At 48.1% G+C, this 15,417-nt stretch overlaps 1 protein-coding gene across 1 annotated transcript in view; it reads right to left on the bottom strand.

Moving 5' to 3' along the window:
- The window catches only part of Kirrel1 (kirre like nephrin family adhesion molecule 1), an 88,540-nt gene that overhangs the window by 52,391 nt on the left and 20,732 nt on the right, over window positions 1–15,417 (bottom strand). The window contains exon 2 of the mRNA XM_032898141.1: window positions 2,204–2,349. Within this exon, the coding sequence (XP_032754032.1) occupies window positions 2,204–2,336 (133 nt within the window). The 5' untranslated portion in view covers window positions 2,337–2,349. The remainder of the gene's footprint in view (window positions 1–2,203; window positions 2,350–15,417) is intronic.

Raw genomic sequence — 15,417 nt, 5'->3', positions numbered from 1 at the left:
AGACCAAAATAACAAACAGCCATAGACTGAAGAACATTTTCATCTGTCTGAGCAAGAACTCACCAGTGTGTACTGAGGGCTGACAGGAGCTGATGGGCTCCAGAGAATGACTGAACAACTGCCTTGTGGGCTGGTGGTAAGGAAAGGCCATGAGTGAGCATCAAGGAAAGGAAGAGCAGGCACTGCAGAGAACAAGACCACAGAGCTCTCCTCGTCCAGAACTGCAAGCCCTCCCCTCAAAACGAAGGAGGCAGGGGATAGAAAGATGGATCAGTGCTTAGGAGGACTTGCTCCTCTCGCAGAGGACTGCAGGTCAGTTCCTAGTGCCCATGTCAGAGAGGTGACTTCAGCTCCGTGGGATCTCAGGCTCTCCTCTGGCATCTTGCACAAGTGTGGTGATATATGCACACATGCACACGCATGGACACACACACATAAATAGAAAGAAAATCAATCTTTACCAGAGATAGATAGATAGATAGAGAGAGAGAGAGAGAGAGAGAGAGAGAGAGAGAGAGAAGCTGCTTTATGAATTTGTTCAAACTTTACTCTGCCAGATGGAGGCACATATATCCTCTGCCTGGCACAACCCTGGTGGCCCAACTCATGGCTGTTCCTCTACGTCTCTTGCTCCTAATTGGCCCCCTTATCAGAGCAACAAGAATCCTTGTTCCAACTTCTCAACACATACCAAATACCTAATAATGTGTTGTGCGTATGCAGGTATACAGTATTGTGTGTGGTATTTGTGAAGTTTGTGTGTGATAAGTATGTGGTGTATATATGATGTGTGGTGTGTTTGAGGTGTACATAATGCATGTGCTGGGGGTTGGGGGAAGATACTTGCTTATACATAAGGCCCAGGCTAGCCTTGAACTCATGAACACATGCAGACACCTGCCACAGAACACATGTAGGCAGGAGACAGCTTATTCAAGAGTTGCCTCTCTCCTACCACGTAGGTGAGTTCTAGGGAGGAAAGTCAGGTTAACAGACAGTATTAAGTGCTTTTGCCTGCTGAGCCATCCCTCCAGCCCATCTCCTTCATAATTCACTGGGTATCCTCAAAGGACAAGGTCACAGTCTTTCCCTCTATGTTTTTGCAGTCAATGAACAAGGGACAACCAGTATTACAAGTTCACAGAGTTCAGAAATCACCCACCATGCAGACTCACTATGCAGGTAGCTCTCCCCGCTACACACCTGCAAGACAGGCACCATTTTCTGACAAGAAAACTAGTGGCCCCAGAAGACCCAACGGCACAGGGAAAGGTGATGGTGTGATTGGATTTGGTGACTCCTCACTGACGTATCGGCCCTGGGCTCTACAGGGTACCCAGGAAGTACCACAGGTAAATCCAGACCAACTTCAGTTACATAAACTGACTGAATCGTGACTCTCAAAACCTCAAGGACATTTGTGTGCATGTATGGATATGGTGGGAAGGGGGAAATAATAAAAGGGGGAGGGGGAGGCAGAGGAAGTGTAAGAACCGAGGTATCTGCCTAAAACCGAGGGAAGCTGCATCCTTCTCATTCTCCACTAGGGAAGACATCCCGCCACCTGTTCCCTCACAGCCTTCAATTCCCTCCTCATTCAGGGGACCTGAAGCACAGAGCCGGCTTGCTGATTGATTTAAGTTTAATTCATTTGTGTAATATCCCTGTTCAGAGCAATGTCTAATTAACACTTTTGTTGGGGGGAATAAAACCTCCCATATTCATTAATGAATGGGGGAAGGGAGAGGCCTTCGCAGGCAGCAACCCAGAGTCTACAGAGCTGGCTCTATCTTAGAGATGTCTTAATGAGACATGTCTTCATAATGGGATTACTGCTCCCTTTGGACTAGAAGAAGCAAATGGGGCTGAGATCAGCTAGGGAACGGACAGTCAATAGTGCATGAGTCAGCAGCACTCAACCCACGGCTGGGGACCGTGATTCTGGAAGCCTCATCTAGGGAAGGGATACATGACTAGCAAGGCTCTCTCGGAGCCCCTGACGACACTTCCAAGCACAAATCCACTTCTTTCTGGATTCCTCAGCCTCCCAAGACTTTGCAGAGAAATAATATCCCAGGTTTGCTTATGACTTCACAATTTGTAGCATGTGGCTTTATAAATGTCAGCTTACAAGTTTCTGGAAACAAGGAACAACCAACACTGTTTAACAGGCAAAGACTCCCAGAGAAATGGAGGAACTCACCCAAAGTCACAAAGATAAGATAAGCAACGACTAAGTGTGGAGCCCACATCTTCTGACTCAGAAACCTGGGCTTCTCGGGGAGCAGGCTTGATTGGCAGGTCATTAGACATGTGCTACGGCTCTCCAGAGTCATTCCTAAAGCCCTGCTGGGGACGAGTGCAAAAAAGACATTAAGGTGGGAGGTTCAGCTTCCGGCGATAGAGAAGTCATCTAATATTATATGCAAGAGTCTAGGGCTGGAGAGATGGCCCAGCGGTTAAGAGTCCATGCCATGGGCCATCCCAGCAGGAGTACATCCCAGAACCCGTGCCAGGCAGCTCACAACGGCCCATGGCTCCAGCTGCAGGGAATCTGATGCCTTCTTTGGGCCTCTGCAGGCACCCGCATTCCTACACACACACACACACACACACACACACACACACACACACACACACACACACCTTTTTAAAATGTGTCTTAAAATTATAATTATAAATTCCACTGATTATAAGACCATAGTAAGAGTTTGAAGTGAGGGTGGGGATGGCAGGATTGTCAAAGGAGTCCTTGACTTCCATAATCTCAGTGTTCATCTGAGTGACCTTAGGGGACCTATGTACCCTGCCCAGACTTCTATTTTTGTGCCTGAAGAAGAAGAATCACAGACCATGCCTTGCTCAATACAGAGGATTTGTCGAGGTCCAATATGCATAGAGAGGAGAGAGCAGCCGAAGGGGCACAATGCGGAGAAGCGATTTCCACAGTTCATCATCCTACACTTTTAAAATGTTTGCGCCACGTGCATTAGCTCCTAAAAATACAAATTAAAATTTCACAAGGCGACTTTAAGCCCCCAGGTTATACATTTTTACACGTATAATCTCACCGAATTCTCTGGGCAGTCCTGTGCGGCAGAGATAATTTTCTCGAGTGCATATGAATCAGCGGAGACTCAGCAAACTCGGATAAGTCAGCTGGCCTCACATATGTGACTGACTACTTGGTGGTCTAGGATTAAAACTCTTATCTTCCTGATTTCAGAGCTGCAACCTCATACTTCCTCTCTCTTCCCTACATTAATTATATATGCTTATTCTGTATTAAAAGCTCAGAAATGAAATTGCTATATATTGGGGAATAAATTTCACTATATTGCTACGGACGGCTGGAGGGGGTTGAGGTTGCCCCATCACTATCTAAACATAGGACCCCATAACTATTTGCCTTACAACCCATTCAACTGCCCACTGGCTGCATGGAGAAGACTGGTTTTTTTTTTTTAAATATTTATTTATGGGGTTGGGGATTTAGATAAGTGGTAGAGCGCTTGCATAGAAAAAAAAAGGCCCTGGGTTCGGTCCCAAGCTCAAAAAAAAAAAAGAAAAAAAAAAAGAGTTAAATATTTATTTATTATACATAAGTACACTGTGGCTATCTTCAGACACTCCAGAAGAGGGCATCAGATCCCATTACCGATGGTTGTGAGCCACCATGTGGTTGCTGGGAATTGGACTCAGGACCTCTGGAAGAGCAGTCGGTGCTCCTAACCTTTGAGCCATCTCTCCAGCCCGAGAAGACTGTTTTAAAAATAATATATCTAGACTCTTAAATATGCATTGTTGTTCGTACACACATGGGGCAGATGGAGGCAGCTTTTTTAATGGAAAGAGGAAGGGAGAATTAGAATGGCTATTGAACATGTCGTCCTGTGCCCTGGCAGCACGGAGATCCACCCGGGCAACTAGGCTCACAGAGTCTTGAAAATAGTGTAGATTCTTCCTTTAATTCTACTGCCCTGTCTGGCTTGGACCACAGTCCAAGGCAGGCAAGGGTGGGCCACGCGTATCTCTTCACATGTCCACACTGAACCAGACACAGTCCACACTGAACCAGACACAGTTATGTGCCTAATAGAGAGGCTTGTGCGCATAACCACAAAAACAAAGATCATTTATTTTAACGTAAAGGGAAGCAAGGCCTAAAGCTTCAATTCAGCATTCAGTGTCATGTGGTAAACCAGTCACGAGCTCTTGGAGAAGGTCAGGCTCTGCAGCCTGGCCTCTGTCATGAGTTTACCGACTGGAAGATGGAGATACTATCTACTCATGGAATTGTAGCCAAAACTACACATAGAAACTGAATTCCTTAGTAAACGGAAGACCGTTATCTATCGATAAAAAGGGGGATAGGTACTGAGGATGCACGTAACAGTTATAGTACTTGACTAGCTTGGACAAGCCCTTGGTTTGATATCCAGACAAAAGTAAGGAGAAAAATACATTTTAAAACTAGGTAAGCAAGCAAACCCCTACGATGCTGCAGTCCCAAAACTCCAGCAGGAAATGACTCCCGGGCGCTGCGCCCCAGCATCAGAAAGTGCTTTTTCACCCTGGTCCCTGGGCCTCACATAAAGCTTGGCACATCAGCACGAGAGACATTCCCTAGAGAGAGTCCTGAAGCTTGCTGGACCCGGCTTGGGAGCAATTAAAAAGGAAAGAAATAGCTCAAGCTTCCCCTGAATCCCATCAAATCTGCATCAACTCATCTCTAGCCATTCTGGAAGGGACACTTCACACAGGCCCATGTCACCATCCCACCCCAGCGTTAGGGAGACTTAAGTAACAGACCAGTTAGAGCAAATTATCGTGCAGTTCACTCTGAGCACCCAGGTGACCATGAGACCTTGAGCAAAGCAGACCAGGCCAACCAAGTCACAGCTTGGCTAGGGTAACAAGGCTGTGTCTTACAAAAGGCAAAGGTCAGGGTCGGTAGTGGAGAAGGTTGGAGCAGACAGAACAGTTATCTGCTATGCCACAGGGCCTGGTGGCAGAAGCAAGCAGGCCCCACCTTGAGGACCAGAGAGTGTGCTGTGCAGATGGGGGTATTGGTCTTTCCTGAGGTTGCTAGGTTACCTCCTGGGGCTTCCCCAGCCCTGTCCCAAAGAATGAAATTCGATTTATTAAGTTACCCCGAAGGTAAGACCTCCTCCAGATTTTCTCATGCGACCTGATTTCTGTCACTCATAGTCTTCAAGTCCTGCTACTCACAGGGCAATTCTACATCTCCAGCATTGCTCTGAGGAGACCTACTATACACTAAATTTCCAGCCTGTCCCACTCCCTCACAGCTCTCTACTTTTTGAAAACAAACAAATAAACAAACAAACCACCAGCGTAGGTTCTAGGGCAGCCTATCTGACTTTAAAACCACTTGTCACATCCTGCCTGTGACTTTGGATAGTGGCTTCACGTCTCTGTGTGTTCGACACCCCTTGTGGAAAATAATGGGCGAACTGAACAATCTCCTAAGAGGACTTGCTATCACTTCGGAAGGTGCCAAGGCAAGGTTAGCGCATGAGGAAAACAACACGCAGAAATCTACTCAAGACCTCACAGATGATTATAACCAGGTCTATCTGACTTGAAAGTCCATGTTTGGCCCAAAATTGATGTCATCGCTTCACATTTCTCAAAGCAGGCTGCCTTCCGTCTCTCGCAAACTCGCATCCGGTTACGAACCCCTCGTGTAACAGGATCTCCAAACCGCCTTCCTGTACTCCACAAGACCTAAAGGGCATCAGCCAGAGACCCAAACCAGGGAGAAAGAATGAATACCTCAGTTCCAGGGGGTCAGCATCTCCCCCCTCTAATGGCCGTGTGAGAAGCGTCAGTACAGACAGAGGTACTGGAAAGGAAAGCCATGACTGCAGCCACTTCCTCTCTTGCTTCTCATGTGGCTTATGGACTCCTTATGACTATCCAGGGCCCCAAACTCCAAGCAGATTAGTGCAGCATTCTGTCATAGCAGCCAAGCCGTGCAGCAGAAATGCCAGTGTGCTTCCAGAGAGTTCTGGGAGCCCTGGTGGGGACCCTTCTCCACCCTGCCACCACAGTTAACAACAGACCCTGCCCTGCCCTGCCCATCCTACCGCCGAGCCACTTACTGCTGCACACCTAACTGGTCCAGCATTTCTTGGACCTCAAGAGCTCCTCCTACTCCAGAGGGTGCAGACATACTAGAGAGTACAACAGGCGCGTTTCTCTTGCCTTCCGTTTCCCTCGCTCTCCACCTCTCCCACCCCGTACCTTCCTGGCCCCTTCTTTTCCCTCCCTCCAGGCTCTCAGGTTCACGGCTCCTCTGCCCATCTTGCTCACTCTATTCAACCTGTCCCCAGCTTTCTCTGAGGACCTCCACTTCTTTTCTCTACAGCTTCCTTCTCAGAGCCCCACCCTCCATCTCCATCTCCCTTTGTTTCTCTTCTCGGGGCCCAGGCTGCCCTTTCTCCCGAGGCAACCTAAGCCCCCTCCGTTGCCAGCTTCACTTCCTGGCTTCCGCAGTCTTGTCCCACCCCTTTCTCGGCCCCGCCCAGTCCTCCTTCCACTGGTGGTGTCCTCTTTTCCACACTGCCCTTCTCACGATTTTCCTCCCTTTCTGCTCTCACCCACCCTCCTGCCTCTCATCCTTCCTTCCTCTCGCTGAAGAGGTATTTTTGCACAGTTCTGCCCTGACCATTTGCAAGCAACGAACAGGAAGTCCAGGGACAATTTAAAGTTTGCGGATTCAGGGCTGAGGATGCTGTCTCCACCCAGAGGCAGCACCCTAGACTTTGTGGAGAAGCGCCACAGGTCAGCTTGCTGGCAGGTGTCTGCCAGCCACACTTAGGCTGCCACATCTGCTGTTAAGGAAGCCTAAAGGAAGAACCCAATTGGGATGGCTTTTTCATTTTAGGACAAGAAGTTCCAACCTCTGATTAGCTTCATTTGGCTACACTGCCTCTGGCTTCAATCTTGAGCTGAGTGGAGGTGAAGAGAGGGAGACATAGGGAGAGCACCTGACCTCTTTCTCCCGGCCTGCCTCCTTTTTTCAGTTGTCCTCTGGAAACTTCCACTCTCCTGTACGGTTTATTGTGGCTGGCACTGAAGACCGTACCACAGTCTCCCTCAGGGGCTCCCATATTACTTACTCATGACATAAGTTCCAGGTCCTTGTCTTTACTCTCCTCCCTCTTTACCTCCAAGCTCCATTTTTCTAAGATAGTCCTAAAGGCAGGTGTAGCTTTTTGAACAGTATAACTTGAGCATTCTCTTTCCATTTTCTAAAATTGTACTCCTTCCAAGAAACCTTTCAATTGTCCTGACCACAAATCTGGAAGAGATCTGAGGAACTATTTGACTCCATCTTTATTTGTACATAAGACCCTGAGTGCCAGTGCAGTGATACATGTCGCTCAGTCTATGTGCTGGTTTAAAGATGACGGCCCCATAGGCTTGTATGTCTGAATAATTGGTTCCCAATTTGGTGGACCTGTTTGGGAAGGATTAGGAGGTGTGGCCTTGTTGATGGAGGCGTGTCACTGGAGGTAGGCTTTGAGGTTTCAAACAACTCATGCCATTCCCAGTGTTCTTTCTGTGCCTCCTATGTGTAGATCAAGACATGAGCTGCTCCAGCTGCCTGCCTCTCTGCTTTCATTCCACCATCACAGACTCTAAGTCTCTGGAAGCCCAATTAAAACTCCTTTTTTTACAAGCAGCCTTGGTCATATATTTTGTCACAGCAATATAGAAGTAACTAATACAGTCCACAGAGAGTATCTATTGCCAATGAGATAAGTCATCCAAGTCTCCTGATTCTTCTGCTTGATCTCTCTCTCTCTCTCTCTCTCTCTCTCTCTCTCTCTCTCTCTCTCTGCTACTCAAAGAGGGGACAATTGATGGCTCTGTCTGGTGGGTAAGAGTAAGAGATTCTCCCTATTAGGCCTCCCTCCTCTGCCCTAAAGTGCTGTTCTACGTATTCAATCTCTTTGCTATATTTGATTGGATGTTGTTGGTGTTAAACATATTTAACTGTGAGTTCTAGGAAGATAGTAAGCACATTGTCTTCACCTATTTCCTCGGCACCTAACTGTACCTGGCACCTGGCAAAGGCCTGCCAAAGTGTCAATAAAATGGAAACGCATTGTTGGTATGCAAAACAACAGCTTTGCATGACAGGAGGGTAAAGGGGGCTCTCCCTGGAAACGACGTGGCAGTCTGGCACAATCCATGCAGAGTCAGTGTTCACCCATACTCACTCCCCTGCATCTCAAACAGTTGGGTTATAGAAGGTATGGCTGTGTACACCTTTTCCATGGCATGATCATCCAAGCCAGGGACTTTGCATCTAGGCGGAACTTTTCATGGCTGCAGGCCAAACCCAAGAGAGCTTTAGAAGACACTTGGAACCCTGGAACCCTATCATTGAGTGGGCTCCACTGGCTCTCCTCCGCCCTTCCCATCCCAGGTTCAAGCCTCTTTTGACCCACACTGACCATATACAGATCAGGAATCCTGGGGAGGAGCAGGCTGGAAGCCAGCTAGGCCCACATCACTTCAGCGGAAGCCCTGTAGGCACCTTCATACAAGACAGAGAGTGATGAATGTGGTGGATGGGTGCATGGAGCCAGGCCCAGCAGAACCTGCCTGAACAGGTGGCCCTCGGCCTCCCCCTTTCAGGTTACCACAATGTCTGAGATTGTATGGGGAGGTTACTCTTTCCCAGGGCCTTCCATTTCAGTGGTAAGGAAAAAGTCAGAACAAGTCCTGCCTTTTAGTGGCGGCACATCTGCCACAGAGATGCAGGGTGTGTTAAGGTCACTCTAGCCAGTGCAGCTCTGGGCACCAAAGACAGTGGGTGGGGCTAGGAACCTAGCTCAGTGGGCAGAGTGCTTGTCTCGTGTGTAAGAAGCTCTGGGTTCCGTCTCCAGTACCACGTAGACTGGGTGCAGTGGTGGAGGCTTTAATGCCAGCTCTCAAGAGGCAGACAAAGGACAGAAATTCAGGCTATTCTTGACTACATAGTGAGTTTAAGGCCAAGGCGACGTAAGAGACTAGGGACACACACACACACACACACACACACACACACACACACACACACACACACACACACACACACAACCCAGGAAGAACCTTTGCTAGAATGGAAGTCAGTAGTCAGGTCTTCCAGCCTGGCTAAGCTGTTTGCTTTGAACCGGTCACATTCCTTTTCTGGTCTTCAGTTTTCTAACCCAGGAACGAGATCATCTCTAAGGTCTCTTCCAGAACTGACACCCTGCAACAGGGTAGGTATTCAGCCCAGTAATCTCTACAGCAAGATCCCCTTCTTCTGGATGTCTATAACCATCTCCCCATCCCCTCACCCTCCAGCTTCCTTCAGTGGGAAAACGGCCTCTCTAATCGTCTTTGATTCTTACCTTCCCCCACCCAGGTGTTTAGCAGTCGGAATGTAGCCTCCTTAGCTGACCTACTGTTCAAGAACCTACAGAAGCTGCCCGCTAAGAATCCAGGTGCTTTACCAAGCCCCACCCCTCGGCCACCGTCGCTCACACACCTGGAGTGGATTTCTTTCCTCTCCTGCAACCCAAAACTCTTGGCTCCTCTGACCCTTGCTGTGAATTTAACCTTGTCCAGAAAACCTAGCCAAAGCAGCACAATCCACGTCACAGCCGATCCCATTCCCCTGTCTTTCTGGGGTTTAACACCTTGAATCACCTTATATGTATCTGCAGAATATTTATATATGCTGCATATAAAGTATGGTTTGAGTTATGAATACATCATACATGTCTATACATATATGTATGCATATTTATATCTGTATCTATCTATATATGTAACAATAGACGTTCTTCTGAAAGCTGCAGGTTAACAGGGGAACTAAGGAGAGCCCTACACATTCCTTCCGCTACTGTCATGCTATAGAATTCCTAAGGGCCTGTGGTTTTCTCCAGAAGGTGAGGCTAGAGAAAGGTAAAATCATGCAAACGTAACTTATTACAGAAGGAAATGGTACTCAGTCGAAAATCATGTGTATGAATGTTTCTTTCCACTCACAGACTTGTACAAAAAAGTTAACAGGTAAAAAGAGCTTCAGCTGCTAACCATCACCACAGCAGCACACACCTGTAATTCCAGCACTGGGGAAGCAGAGGTGGTCAGGTCTGTGTGAGTTTGAAGGGCAGCCTGGTCAACATATGGAGGTCCAGGCTAGTCAAGGCCACATAGTGAGACCTTGTCTCAAAAGAAAAAAAAAGCCTTTGCCAAGCCCAACTTTGTCGAGTTAGGAGTTCTAGAAGCCCAAGGAGGTTGGATAGTTTTTACAAAGTTAATAGCAGACTCAGAAAGAAATCGAAGATGCAGGATACCTTATCCACACTCTGAATATTCAAACCAGAGCTGCGAGGCAGCCAAGCAGAAAGTTAACAACAGGGAGTCAGCCGGGTGGCTTCTTCTCTCGGTGAACCCTGGGTCGTGGTCACCCTGAGAATAGGGACATGGCAGTTTGAAGAATGAAAATATCTCATATTCTCATTCCCAAAATGGACAGCTCTGGGACACAGCATTTTTGACGCAATGATTGAGGCTTTGGTTGAAATGCCAGCCCACGCCGGCCATTTTTAGGCTGCTGAGGCTGGGTGCACAACACTATAGGCCCTGCCCGAGTCCCAGAATGTGTAGCAACAGCAAGAATCACAGTGGCTATGGGCCGCGGCTTCTTCCTCCTCAGACCCACAATCCCTCTGATCTCCAGGCAGCCCTATCATCAGCTGTAATGAAACGCCGATCTCGGTCATCTACGGTCTATCGCGCCATACCAGCAGGGGCGTGGGTGGCACCGAGGTCAGTTCTGATTGGCACCGGAACTCATGGTGGTGAATTTTTAGTAGCAACTATTATGCTCAAGGAAAGATCTCTCTCTCTCTCTCTCTCTCTCTCTCTCTCTCTCACACACACACACACACACACACACACACACACACACACACACACACACACACACCGCGTTTTCATCTTCTCAGAGAACATGTTACATGACAGTGTGGAGAACAGAACTGGAGGAGAAACCAGACCGTGCACTGCACATCCATTACAGAGGCCTGACAAACGGATAATCTAACCCCCCAGGACAGGGACATTCACTCAACAAGGTTGCTATTCTTTCCAAAAAAAATTTTTTTTGTGCGTGTGTATGTACTTACTGCGAAGCAGCTGCTCTGTCACTCCACTACAAGGTTAATAACATAACCAAGTCACATTCTGTCTCCTAAAGAACGCAGAGCACTGGGGCAGTAAACAGCTCACTTAGTTCAGCAGGGACAGCATCTACCGAGGTACCAGCAGTTGCTCTGGAAGCCCAAGGGGATGGAGCAGTTATTCTTTGGGAAACTGAGCCGGCTCCCTGGAGGGTTTGCAAAATGCATCTGGATGGCAGACCAGGCAGAGGCGGTCTGGACTGCCCTGCCCAGGACACTGAGAGGTGGGTGAAATGCAAACAGACCCCTATAACCTGGGTAGGAGAAATCTCATCCCAAGAGAGGCAAAGCCTTGGGGATACAGCACCCCTCCTGCCCACTCCACACAGCCATCCTTGTCTCCTCCTAGTGAGCTTCTTCTCAAGCCAGTTCCTTTCCTCTCCCTGAGAGCTGGGGGGGAAAAAATTCACCCTGGGAACAAATTCCTGTGCAAGTCCACAACAGTTTATTTTCAACTTCAGAATTACTCAATTCAGCACTAATTTTTTCTGGGATTCCCACATCTGGGGACTTTTTCTCCGGGAGGATTGTTACAGTTGGGGCTTTTGTTCTAGCCAGCAGCCCCTCTAAACCCTTTTAATTGAGCCTGTTTTGAAACAAAGGGAAAGGAATCAGGAGAGGAGGCCGTTTTCGTTGCCTCCAGCCTCTTACCCCAGCTCTGCGGTTAACACTCAGCAATGATCCTACAAGCCTGGAATCTGAGGAATTTCCTGCCCTGTGCTCCCTGGAAGAGCTGAGAGAGACCTAGCAATTAGGCCTCCAGTTTCCATTCCTGCCTTCCTCCACCACAGTCAGTCAGTGTACTGAGCGAAAAGCTGGTGGAGGGGCCAGACAGGACTGCGTGTGTAGGGCTCTGCAGCTGAGACAGTTGTGCCCAAGGTTACTCTCTCCTTCCTTTCTCACCAATCAATCACACCTTTTCCTTTGTCTGCCTGAGAGAGTGGTAACAGCAAGGGACATAAAGAGTTGTAAGCCATCTTGTTTTTCTGCAGTTGTAACTCAAGTGCTTCTCTCCCCCACATCACCACAGGAGTTAAGCACTCCAGGGCTGCTTACCCCATCCTCTCCAGACTATTGTCATTTGCCCTAAGCCCACATGCTCGTCACGTGTCTGTTCCAGGGACTGTGGCACAGGACTGCCCCAGGCAGTATGTCTGTCTAAGGGATTTCTAAGAGACAGGGTAGAGGCTATGGACCTCTATATTTTGGTTCAAGTCAGAGACAGAGAGGCAGGAAGAAGAAAGGCGTTCCCAGGTTGTCTGAAGGAACCACATGCAGGTTACGTGGGTGCTGCAGCAGCTGTGTAGCAGAAGCAAATCTCTCTTCTAACTGTGTTTTGTTCCCGCTAACATTAAAAGCAGCTCATATGCTCTCGCGACATATCAATTCGTGGCTGAATTCCAGGTTCTAGGGCAAAAGCAGCCTGGGACTTCAAAACTTGCCACAAATAGTTCCTAAACTGGCCAAGCCAAGCCTTTGTCAGGGCCTGCTAGGCACATCTGTGTGGCCTCCTGCTGCCAGAGTCCTGTCCTCCACCCCTTTCCCCCTCTGGACTCTAGAGATTCCTGCCTTCCAGGGTCCTGCTGGGGGCACTTCCTCATTCTGGCTGCCTCATAACACTGGGTGGATATGTATCCCCAGCCTACATGGAGCCCACTTGACAGCAAAGGCTGAAACCCCTGGTCCTCCTGCCTCAGCCTCTCAAGTGCTGGGTGAGAACCAGGCCTAGATGACTATTTTTATTTTATGTGCATTGGTGTTTTGCCTGCATGTGTCTGTGTGTGGGTGTCAGATTCCCTGGAACTGGAGTTGCAGACAGCTGTGTACTATCATGTAGGTGCTGGGAATCGAACCTGGGTTCTCTGGAAGAGCAACCAGTCCTCTCAACCACTGGGCCATCTCTCCACCCCCTAATTGTCTCATTCTTGTTGGCCTTCAACAATCCTCCATACAATCCTCTACTGTCTCTATCCACTCAGAGGACATCTCTGAGTTCTGTCTGCCCAAAGTCCTAATGGTTGGAATGACTCAATGCCTTCCCTCTCTGCCCACAGCACCATTGCCCTCACCCATCTTAGTTCACGGCAGCAGTGGGGCAGTGATCTCCCTGCTGACCAAGAATGTTGTTAATCCTAAACCTTCCCAGACCTCAGCTCTGCTCACTGGCTTCTCTTTCCCTCTCCACACAGAAGGCTGGGATGACAGCCAGCACTCAAGACCTCTACCCCCACCCCCGCCCCTGGAGTCTCTGTAGACTCTTGACAATTCTGATACAGTATAGAACTAAAATGGCCGCTTCCTGCTTCCCTTCCCGTCTCTTGTTGAGAGTCTTTGCTCTCAACATACTCTGCCAGCCACACAGGAACAAGACTCAGAACCCTCCACTACTTCAATGGGAATATCCGCTGATCCACACATTTCCTCCAACTCAAGATATTTGCCTCTTGAGGGCCAATTGCCAGTTCCTCCACCCCTACCCTGCCCTCACATTCCCTTCAAACAAAGCTTTCCTGTCAGGTTTTGACCCTGATGAAGATTCTTAACTGATTTTTGTGTGTGTGTGTTTCCTTTCCTCCTTCCTCTCTTAATTCTGAAGGATCTTTTGTCTTCTGAGTCAAATAGCTCAAACTGAATCTCTCTCTCTCTCTCTCTCTCTCTCTCTCTCTCTCTCTCTCTCTCTCTCTCTCTCTCCCTCTCCCTCCCTCTCCCTCTCCCTCTCCCTCTCCCTCTCCCTTCCCCTCTCCCTCTCCCTCTCAAAACCAACCAGGAAAGAATTCAGGGAGGGGGCATTAGAGGAGGTGGGTACAGGCCTGGAAAATTCAAGGCCAGCCTGGACTATACAAAATCCTTCCTTTAAAAATAAATAAGCAAGTATGGGGTGTGGGGTGGGATGGGGGCCCAATTCTAAAAGTCTTTTCTTTCTTAAAAATCAATGGAAATAAAAACAAGAGGGGGGCCTTGAAAATGTGAAACAAAAAAGAGGACCCCAGAAGGAGAGGAGAGGCAAAAGGAGGAACAGAAAACAAGGGAGCCCTGCAGACTCCTTGAGCAAAGAAGAGAGACAAGATGCCTTTCATGGCATGTATCTACTGAGCATCCTTTCCAGCTCAGAGGAGAAAAAGAGAGCTGGATTCCCACCCAGAAAAGCTGGCGAGACGTGGTGCATTCAGCACACCCAATGGATCACACACACAGTTGTCATGACTGATTATGGGACTCAACCAAGGATTGGTGGCAAACCAACACACAAAAAAGAAACTGAACTAGATAGAGCCTCCCCCTTGAATTAAGGCAGGTAAGAAACAGGCCTCTCTGCGGCAGCTCTTATCCACCTACTCTGTCTTCCTGAGACGCCATTCTCTCCCTGTCTAGCGGAGCAAAACGGATCAATGGAATGCTGCCAGCTCTCAGTGACACACAAGTTTCTCACCCTGAAGATTATCCGTGGAAAAATCTTAATCCCAGGCAGACTTTTGCACCCAGAATGTTTGAGTATGAGCAGGAATTAGAAGCTTGCTTTAATAGCATCCAAGTCAATTCAAAAAAGCAAACAAGCCTGGTTAATATCCTCATACCGACACGAAGCATTCCGGAGTGTGTGTGGAAAAGATTAAAGAAACCAGGTTAGTGGGTGTTAACATGCTGAGGCGCTGTCCGGTACAGTCAACAACGTGTTAACTGCAGGTAACCTTTAACATGCCTAGCCCTCTGAGGTCTCCAGTCCCTCTTTACAGAGCCCCGAATAAAAGCTAGAGATGAGTCGTGTTGTTTGTTTCCATGAAACAGTAGTTGGCATTTTGTCTGCTTTCTTACTACTGGCCAAGCGCTACACTGTGTTAATACAGCTTAACTCATTTAATTAGTTTATTTGCTCCATAAAAGATTTGAAGCAACATAAATAGACACATCTGGTCAGTAATATAAAAAATAAACTAAGAGAACAACAATGAGTGGGAATGGCGAGGATTAGGAGGGGGAAAAACTACTTAGGTTGCAGTAAAGCTAAGTGCGAGTGTGTGGGTGTGTGTGTGTGTGTGTGTGTGAGAGAGAGAGAGAGAGAGAGAGAGAGAGAGAGAGAGAGAGAGAGAGAGAGAGAATGAGAGACAGGGATGAGATATTGAAAACATCATCAGAGATGAACTGTGAGGGTCAGCTCTAGATT

Source organism: Rattus rattus, chromosome 3, assembly GCF_011064425.1.
Source record: "Rattus rattus isolate New Zealand chromosome 3, Rrattus_CSIRO_v1, whole genome shotgun sequence".
NCBI classification, from domain to species: Eukaryota; Metazoa; Chordata; class Mammalia; order Rodentia; family Muridae; genus Rattus; species Rattus rattus.
The sequence above is the reverse complement of the archived record's forward strand: the minus strand, read 5'-3'. Positions and strand labels throughout refer to the sequence as shown.